The 10,429-nt window shown below is 42.4% G+C and overlaps 1 protein-coding gene and 1 long non-coding RNA gene across 2 annotated transcripts in view; one reads left to right on the forward strand and one right to left on the reverse strand.

The window, feature by feature from the left end:
• The window catches only part of PKD2 (polycystin 2, transient receptor potential cation channel), a 58,560-nt gene extending 57,095 nt beyond the window's left edge, over positions 1–1,465 (reverse strand). Inside the window, exon 1 of the mRNA XM_043870960.1 lies at positions 744–1,465. Within this exon, the coding sequence (XP_043726895.1) occupies positions 744–1,344 (601 nt within the window). The 5' untranslated portion in view covers positions 1,345–1,465. The remainder of the gene's footprint in view (positions 1–743) is intronic.
• A 103-nt stretch (positions 1,466–1,568) lies between these two features.
• LOC122673311 lies at positions 1,569–6,873 on the forward strand. Its single transcript, XR_006334664.1, has 3 exons — positions 1,569–1,824; positions 4,399–4,466; positions 6,166–6,873. It is a non-coding gene; the product is annotated as an uncharacterized LOC122673311 (long non-coding RNA).
• Positions 6,874–10,429: the final 3,556 nt, after the last annotated feature.

Consider the following 10,429-nt stretch of genomic DNA (forward strand, 5'->3'; position numbering starts at 1 on the left):
TTCACTGTTTCATTGGAATGTCAAAGAACATTAATTTAGTTATTTAAAAAACATACTTTCAAGTTTTTCAAACAATGTTAACATTTACTTTGCAACTGTTTAGGGAAAAAAATGCCTAGAATTAGAAATGGCCAAATAACTGTTTTCCTAAGCATTTTATTCTATTCGTAGTGTTCTCAACAGCTCCCTCTCCCCTAAACAACCACAGACATCACCAAAACAACATCAGTGACTACACAATGACACCCCTCCCATAACCGGGACACTGCGTTGCTTACCCTTTCCAGAACGGGATAAGGGGCAACAGGGCATCCAGGCCAGTGGAGGACCATGGGTGCTAGCACAGAATTTTCGTTTTTATTTCGTGAAATTAGCAAATATGCAGTTGCAACCACCATTAGCAGCCTTAGAATATCTTTCCCCGACAAGATAAAAATCTTCAGATGTACCCTCTTCACTCTAATACGACTTTCAACTTATTTCCAAAGGCAAACATAAGCTGACAAATTTTCTTTTAGAAGGAGGTATCCAATACATTTGCACCAACAAGGGCGCCGTGGAATTCGGCGCTAGGTACCGGAAATAGACCAGAATTAGCAGAGGTGGGGAAGACGCTTCCAAGGGAGGCGGGGACGCCCAGGGGATGCGAGCTGGAGGCCGGGAGAGCTGCCCTCCGCGGGGAAGGCTCCCACAGCGCCCGCAGTTCTGGTTTGTGCGTCAGCCGCTGAGGGTCGCGCTCTTACCTCGCAGCCCGCGAACGAGTCTCTCGGCCCAGGCCACTCGGGGATGCTGCCCGTCCAGGGGGAGGTGGCGATGCAGCGGGTCCCCGCCGCCGGCGGGGCTGGGACTCGGCGGGCCCTGGTCCTCTCGCTGACGCCGCCTCCCGCTCGGATGGCCCGCACCGTGGTAGCCCCCCAGCCCCCGGCCTCGGGCGCCCGCGGAGCTCACGGCCGAGGAGGAGGCCGACCTCCTGCTGCCGGGGCGCCACTCGACGTCCATCTCCACCACCATTCCCCCTTCTTCTCCCTCCACCTCCTCTTCCTCCTCTTCCTCCTCGGCCTCGAAGCCCGGGTTGTCGCGGCTCCACGCCTGCCGCGAGCACGACGAGAGAGGAGGAGAGGGGGAGGCCGAAGCTCCGGCCGGGGGGTCCCGCGCGGCCGCCTGCCGGATGCGCTCCATCTCGATCTCCAGGCCCCTCTGCTCGCGGAGGCCGCCCGGGGCAGCGAGGCCGGCGCCGGCCGTCGCGCCGCCCGCCATCAGCCGCCCGGGGCCCGGCGCTCGAGGGGCCGGCGACCGCTTGGCGTCCCCGGGCTGCTGCGGCTGCACGCGGCTGGAGTTCACCATCACGGTCACTGGTGCCCGGGGCGCCCTCCCCGCGCGCGGTCCTCGGCGCCGCCTGCCGCAGGAGCCATGTTCCTTTCTTCCCCCGGCCCGCCGCCTCCTGCTCCCCGCCCCCGACCTCCCCGCAGTCCCGCGTCCCTCTCCCGCCCCCTCGGCCCGCCTCCCCCTCGCCTCGCCTCGCCTCGCCCAGCGGCCGCGGCGCGCTGCAGGGGGAGGCGCGAGGAAGCCGCCCCCGCGGCCGGCGCGCTCGGGGAGCGGCGTCCGGGCCGGAGTTCCAAGTGCAGCCGGAGCCCGGGCGCGGGCGCCCACATTCCATTCGGGTGGAAGGGCGCGGGCGGGGTGGGAGTCGCTGACCCGCCCGCTTGCCTGCCCGCAGGCAAAGGGCTTCAGGAGCTGTCACTGCCTGCGTGACTTGAGATAATGCTTGGGTCCCCGTTAGCCGCCAGCCACTTCTACCTCGATTGACCAAAGTGCGGAAGAGAGGTAAACCACTTTAGGGGATAGTGAGAAAAAACGCGATCCAGCCTGAACTGATGTCCGCAGCAGGGGCAAAATCTTTCCTTCGTTTGAAAACTACCAATACCGACAAACTCCTAGCGCTGACTTCCTTGGCCTTTGGAGGGCGGCCCTCCTCGCCCCGATTCTGCTGCTTTTTGGATGGGCTCTTTGGTTGGCTTCTCTCTCCACACATTGTGGGGACCCCAAGGATATGGTCTTGGGGCTCCTGAATGGCTGGTACTCCGCGTGAGGTCCTCCACCCCTTCCCACCACCCGTGACTGGTGGAATCCTACACGTCCAGCTCGACGCTCTGCAGTTGTCTCAAACTTCGTTCATCCCAAACGACATTTATTATCTTTTCACCTCTTCTTTAAGCCTGCTTCACCTTCTGTATCACCGGTTGCGATCTGAGGCATCCCTCAACTCCCCAAACTACACTTCATGTTATCCTCATCTACCTACTCTTCTCCTACACTTCATTTTCCCCAAACTGTCTTACTTATGCCCCACAAATATCTCTCTGATAGGACCTCTGATACCCATTCGCATTGTCAATGATTTTTGTCCAGGGCCCTTAGAACTTGTTTTATTCTTCATTGGAGCAATGGATCTGCCAACTCCACCTTGCTTCTCCACTTGCTGATATCCACTGTTTCCAAAGCATGTTCTGGAACCAAACCTATTCATGTCACCTTGATGCTTAGACCTCTGTCGAGGCTTCTGACAGCTTAAAGGATAGCGTTTAATTTCTGTAGTTTGACTTAGTAAATTTTCACAATCTGCTCCTATATTTTTTGCTAGGGCTGTCATAACAAAGTACCACAGACTGGGTGTCTCAAAGAGCAGACATTTATTTTCTCACAATTCTGGAGGTTAGAAGTCTCAGATCAGGGTGCTGACAAGGCTGGTTTCTTCTGAGGCCTCTCTCCTTGGCTTGTAGGTGGCTGTCTTCTCCCTGAGTCTTCACATGCCCTTACTTCTGTGTGCATCTTTGTCCTAATTTCCTCTTCTTATGAGGACACCAGTCAGATTCCTGGATGAGGGCCCATTCTAATGATCTCATTTTTTACTTAATTACCTTTAAAAAAGACCCGGTTTCCAATACAGGCACATTCTGAGGTGCTCTGGTGGGGGAGAGGAGGGTGTTTGACTTCAACATAGGAATTTCTGAGGGGGACACAATTCAGCCCATTAAAGCTCCCTGTCTGCTCTTCTAGCATGGTTTCCCACCCCATACAGCCACCTATGCAGCACCTTTTGCTGGTTCCCTGTGCCCTCATCAAATGCTACTTGGATTTAGGTAATCACAGCCATTTTATCACTTAATCCTGCAGTTTATCTGCAGGTATCTGTATCCTTCACTTAACTATGATGTTCTCAAGGACAGGGCTGGTGGATGTCAATCACTGACCTGGCTCATGCCACCCATCAATTCCTTTAGAAGACATTTCTTGCTGAATTAGGAGCTAGCATGTAGAGCAGAGTATGACACAGTCCCTGCCCTCAAGAAAAGTGTGTTAGTCACTTAATTATGTCTGACCTTTGTGACCCCATGGACTGTAGCCCACCAGGATCCTCTGTCCATGGAATTATTCAGGCAAGAATACTGGAGTGGGTAGCCATTACCCTCTTCAGGGAATCTTTCCTGACCTAGGCATTGAACCCGGGTCTCCTGCATTGCAGGCAGATTCTTTACCATCTGAGCCACATCAAGAGAAGATAGATAAATAAACCAGAAATAATTGTCTTAGGTAAGGGCTCTGATGCCTGTCATCTGAGGAGCTTCTAAAGATGTCAGTGCCCCCAGCAGAGCATTATCAGATCAAGTAGTCAAAGAAATCCCAATAGACACCTGGCCAGAGGAGAGCCAGGCCTGAAAAAAGAGTGCAGAATCTCAACCAAAGTGTTCTACTGTAGAATAGGTCTTGTTGAACTGCTAAATCATGTCTGAATAGGTCTAGTATAGTATTTTTTTAAATATGATTATCGACATTGGTGTGATGCTTTGTTAAAAATACAGATTCTACGTCCCCACTGCAACCTTATTGATTCAGAAGCTCCAGAATTTCAGGCCTAAAATTCTGTATCTTCTTGAAGAATTCTGGAGCACCCTACATTTGAGAAGTCCTGATATGTTCCAAGTGGTTAGAGTTTCATGAAACATTTCCCCGGTATTTCTACTGCTTTGTTATCACCAGTGGTACCATCATCTGCAATCCAGGTCTAGAAGAAACATCAGTGGTCCTTAAATCTGACTAACTCTTTGAGCCTACAGTGTGCTAATTATGAACCCTGCTTCAGTTCCTGCTCTGCTGCGTCCTAGCTGTGACCTTGGGCATGTGGCTTAACCTTATTGTGTCTGTGAATATGAAAATAATAATAATATTCACCTCGTAGGGTTGTTGTGAAGATTAGGTGAATTTATACATGTAAGGGCATGTGGAACACCGCCTGGCACAGGGTAAATGCTCAAGTGTAAACATTATGCACTCTTATAGCTTATTCATGAGAAATATTTTCATCTGTGATAATTGCATATTTGGAAATCTTTGTCCTAGGCAGAGAGTGAACTTCTTGAGGATGACCACTCCATGACCAGGACAGAGGATTCCATAACAAGTACTAAGTGAGTACCTGCTAGGTGCCAGGCCCAACACCAGGAGAGAGTGAAGCAATGACACCAGTGAGGAGCCCCACCCTTAAAGAGCTTGTATTCCCTGCAGATTGGTTGGGGGAATGAATGAATCTAGTCAGATACAATCATTTAAGCCACACAGCTAGACTGCTGACTCTGACAGGGAGTTCCTAATTCTTCATGTAGATTTCTTTTTAACTTTTGCAGACCACCATTTCTCCTCTGGGCTCCAAGGTCCCTTGGAATAGCTTATGCCCACATGAAGCTATCACATTCCCAGCTCAAAATGCTGCTTTCAGTTTTGTGATATTTGTCCCCCAAGGATATTTTGGTTTTCCAGAGTTCAAGGTTTAGAAGACAGTAAGTTTCTGCCTATTCATTTTTTGTTTGCTCTTCCTATTAATATTTTCTGCTAGCAGGCCTAGAGTACAGAGACATAAGGAGGAGAATATTTGTGGGTTCAAATTCTGTGCTAACTATACATAATAAGTAACATTACTATTTTAGTTAGAAAATATGAAACAAAATACTATTTGGGCAGATCCTTCAGGGAGCTATAATCTCATTAGAGAGATACACACACTGAATCTAAATAACAATAGACAAGAGAATATAATTTAGTATCAGGTTAGTAGTGAAGATTTTCGACTTGGGAGGAATGAGAGGAGAGACTACTCAGGCTGGTGTGGGAGGGGCAGGTAGGCAAGCTGAATCATGAGAAGCCTTAGACACATGATAAGGAGTACAGACTTTATTCTGTAATTAATAATAATAACATACATACATCCCCTTTTACAGTGTCAGCTATTTAAAACATAATCTGAAATATTCTAAGATGATACCCCTGTCCTCTAAAGATTGATGGATTGATCAGATTGATGGAAAATGTGTCCACATATACATAATTCAAACTTAGATGTGTGTTTACTTGAAACACAAATCATTGAAAAAAAATGTGATTATTTAAAATGTACAGCAATATTTGTGTAGTGTAACTTGGATAGTACTTGATCCATAGCATCTTTAAATCTTACATTCCAGGAATTTCAGTACTAATTTCTATCTTAGTCTTTCTAAACCCTTCCCCAGCTGTTGAATATGTTTCCTGCTCAAATATTTATTGGTTCTTTCTGGCTTACTAATATTCTTTTTCTGCTTTTACTTTGACATGTTTTGCCCCTTCAGAGCTCCCTAACTTTTGCTCAAGCAGGCCTTGAGGTTGTAAATTTCTTTTCTCACAGAATTTCTTCCTTCAGGCCTTGAGGTTGTAAATTTCTTTTCTCACAGAATTTCTTCCTTTAGTACCCATTGTAAAACTCTGTTTTTCTAAGAAGTTATCCCTTATTAAATTAAATGAGATACACAACTCATATTTATCTTCATCTGGTTGCTACGTTCTATTGCCATATTACAAATTTCAGGCATCTATAGGACCTAAAATACTGTGTGGAATAGATAAAATAGCCTGAATGCAATTTGGTTTTATTTCATCTGTGTGGTTGATTCTTCTGGGGACACACTTATAAAACCTCACCTATTAATGTTAGTGCCACTGAGGACACTCAGAAGCCATCTGAAAGGCAACTTTCAAAATAGTCTAGCTTAATTTAATACTTAGTTTTCTCCACACCTCTGACTTCAGTACTATGAGAATTGCTTGTTTGTTTCCTGTTTTGCTTTAATTTTCCAGTGTGAACCAATGAAGCCGACGCAAGCCAAAGTACCGTCGGTCCCACAGATTCCACCTTCAGAAGGAAATCCAAAAGGAGTCTCTGGCATGTGTGGGATTGCTTAGCAACTCACCCAAACAAACATATTTCCCTCTCAATTTTTTTCTCAGTCCTTATTTATTCAAGAACATTTTAAAATAAATTTTTATCACTTGACATCTGAAATCATTAGAAGAAAATTTGGTGTTTGGGGCTTTATAAGAACTGCCAAGCATACTAAAATGTTTACTTTATTCAATTTCTCACTTTACTGCTCTGTTAATGCAAGGCTGGGATTTGTGGTATTCTTCATGTCTGGAGTTTGGTTTGGATATGTCCCTGCCTCTGTGGGGGATTACCATGGCACCATTGTTGGTTGGCACTGTGATTTTGATGATCTAATCTCTCCCTCTGTTTCTGACTTTGAATAATGAGATTAAATATCAACCTTACAGATTACTGCAGAGTTTTTGTTGAAGACATAATGAGGGAATGTTAATAAATTCATCAAACACAGACTAGTCATCAGGCACCATTTGGAATGCTGGGGAGGCAAAGATATGATTCCTGCCTTCAAGGGAATCAGGTCTTCTCAGTCAAGGATGCCATTTATACCTGACACTAATGTAATGTTGTAAATTAACAATACCTCAATAAAAAGACAAAACAAGCATTTAAAATTTTTTTACTTTTTTTTTAACTGGAGGATAATTACAAAATTGTGATGGTTTCTGCCATACATCATCATGAATCAGCCATAGGTATACATAAGTCCCCTCCCTCTTGGACCTCCCTCCCACCTCACTCCCCCCAAAAACACACATCTTTACATCACTCACAAGCCCTCTTCTAACCTGATAAAGACTTAAGAATCTAGAGTCAGGCATCATCTCCTTTTGGAAACTTCTTTAGCCACAATCCTGGCCTTGCTGTTTGAATTTACTTGTCACTCTACCTTGCAAACCTTTATCAGAACACTTACCACCTTATATTGAAACTATCTATTAACACAGTAGTTTTTCTGAGTAGGAATGTAACCCCTGGGGAGCAGAGACCCTGGCTTATTTGTAGTTTAGCAGCCCAGCAGCCAGTTCCCTTTCTTATTATAGCAGTAATCAGATTTTCCTGGGGAGCCACCCTCTCTCCCATTCTGAGTCCATGAGCTCCTCAGATGTGGCTGACACCATCACTAAACTCCCAAGTGGTGGGTGTGGGTCTCAGGCTTGGCCAACCAGAGTATATCATCCCCTTGACACCTGTGAATGGTATTTAAGAACAGGCATGGGAGATGGTTCTGTCCAATGGAAATCAGGACATCATAATTTTTTTCCAAGCTCTTGGAAAAGAAAAGCTTTTCTTCCCACTAGATTTGGAGTTGTAAGGATGTAAGTCTAGACAAGTTGGCAGCCAAAATGTTTATGCCAGGGGAAAAATAGAAGCCAACAATATATATACATAAAAATATATAATGTGAAGACTGGAAGAATACCAAAATTGAACTGGTGATAATGTTTGGGTGGCCATGCTATTCAAGAACTTTGTAAAATACATTTTTATAACTTAATATATTCCAGTTTTGTCAGATGCAGATATATATGTCTTTATCCATAGTCAAAGAATTTTGAATAATATAGGATCAATAATAGAGCTCTTTGGAATATTGTGTGAAGCTTTTCTCTTCACCAGTTTAAACTTCTTCACTATTACAATTTGGGTGCAGTTGTTCAAAAATTTTGAATATAGCTCTGTTTTCACTAGTTCAATTTCCAAAAGGATGTCAGAATTTTTTCCAGAGCCTTTTGATGCCAACATGGATGATGTTTACAGCTTTCCCAGATTTATCAGACTTGCCAGAATATATGCTTTATATCCATCTAGCATAGTTTTATATATTATGTGCAAAAGAGTGCAAAAGAAGTTGTCCTTGCCTACAACACTTGTAATTAGCTTGCAAGGAGAAGCTATACACAGATAAAGCAATTATTCAGTGAGTGCTATATGGAAGGTTTTTGCTGTTGTTGATGCTGTTTTTATTCTGGTTTCTATTTACGGGTCTGGAGTCTAGCTCCTAGGGATTCTGATTGATTGTATGTTGGCTGGGTCCTAGGAGATGGAGAAATACCAGGTTCTCATGACATCTTTTGAGCCCCTGCAACCAGCACTGAAATTAGATCTGTTCCTGGGCTTGAATAACCAGTACTTTCTTTTTTGATTGTTTTTGGTTAGAATTTCTGTTCCTTGCACTTGAAATACTACTAGTTAATAGATTGGAATAGAAGTAGATCATACAGACTGGTAAGAGTTGTGGTAATGATGTGTGTAAGATGCTATATGAATAATTGATAATCTGAACTAAGTTGGCTAAATAGGGTATACAAGATGGCTAGTAGGCTAGGCCACTCTGCAAGGGTTAACAGGTTAGAGATTTGAAGGGATGCTGAACCCTACTTTTCTTTTTTAATATCTTTGAAATCTTTGGTGTAATTTCCAAAGGGCCTTTAAAAAATATCTTTCATTCTTACAGTATTTTTAATAGCATCACTTCACAATTTTGTTAAAGTCCAGTTTATTACTTTTTTCTATGGATTGTGAAACTTTGATATTATATTTAAAAAATCTTTGCTTCACTCAAAGCCATGAACATTTTCTCCTACATTTTCTTCTAGAAGATTTATAATTTCACATTTTACATTTTGGCATATGATCCATTTTGAGATAATTTTTGTATATGATGTGAGGTATGGAGGGTGGGTCTCTGTTTTTTGCATATGGATATCCAATTGTTCCAGCACTGTTAGCAAAAAGGCTATCCTTTCTCTATTAAATCACCTTTGCACCATTACTGAAAATCAATGGGCTACATGTGTGTGAGTTTATTTCTAGGTAATCTGTTCTGTTCCTTTGACTCAGGTGTTTAACCTTTACTAATTCCTTCCTGGTTTGTTTATGGTAGCTACCCTCACATTCTCCCTCACTGGCTATATAAGATCTTTTAAAGTTGTAAATTTTAATAGTTTAATTTTACTGAATGACACTCTCAGTCCCTACTTTGGTCTAACCCATAAAGGGCTGCTGCCAATCAGTTTATCACAGAGCATTAGTGATCTATGTTGGCTTTCTCTCTAAATGATATTTTGAAATTATTTACAAACTCTTAATGTCAATCACCTTTTTTTAATGAAGCAAGCAATTATTTTTTAATTCATCAATTTTTCAGTAACCTTTGACTCTTTTTCTGAAAAATAAGGATATTAGCAAATGTATACTCTCCACAAACAAACACTTTTTTAAATGAATAATAACTTTTATGTAGCCAGTCTATAAACTTTCATTTTTTTCCTTAAATGATAAATATAATATCTATTTTTTATATTTAGATATGCTCAGTACTCATTGTCAGTACTTTTAAAATATGAGTTGCCCCTTTTTGGGTTACTTCTCTTGATTTAATCCTTTAGCGATAGATTTTTTATTAAGGAGTTTCTTTTCTTTCTTTTTTTGTTTTTAAAAGAAGGACTCATTAATGCTTCTTTGTTCCCAGAATCTGTACAAAATTGAGACTGCTTTTCTGTTGCCATAAACATAAAACAAATGGGCTGGGCACAATATTTTTGGCTCAATCTTTTTTTTTTCTTGTTTTCAGGATTCTGGAAACATTCCTCCACCTTCCTCTGTCATTAAATGTTGCTATGGAGAAGTAGGAGGTCCGATTAAACCCACATTTTTCTCTCTCAACTCAACTTTCATATGAGTTGATTTTTCTGTCCAAAAGTTACCTGCTTAGTGAGTTTTTAAAATAATTCTGCTCCAAGAATATATATATATATGGGTTGATCATTCTGCATAATTGTTTTTCTGGAAAATATTGTACAATTTAATCAGTAAATGAAGATTTTCATGTATTTTAGAAAGGCTTTCTACTTTTATACTTTTGAAATATTCTGTTTCATTTGTTTTGTTCCATTAATCCAGGAATACCAATTATGCATATGTTGAAGCTCTTATTTAATTTACATATTATCCTCTTTCCAATGGTTTCTCCTTTTGTCTTTTTCTGGTTTTGTTTTCACTAGGGTTTTTACATGTCCTATCCCTCATTTTACTCTAACTTTCATATTTTTGTAGTTTTCAATATTGCTTAGCTATTTATTTTAAATCTTTAATTCTCTTCATGAATTATGCCAGCTCGCTTTTCATTTCTGCATGGCCATATATTTTATTTGATCTTTTCCGTTCCTTTTTGTT

This window comes from Cervus elaphus, chromosome 17 (genome assembly GCF_910594005.1).
Source record: "Cervus elaphus chromosome 17, mCerEla1.1, whole genome shotgun sequence".
Taxonomy (NCBI): domain Eukaryota; kingdom Metazoa; phylum Chordata; class Mammalia; order Artiodactyla; family Cervidae; genus Cervus; species Cervus elaphus.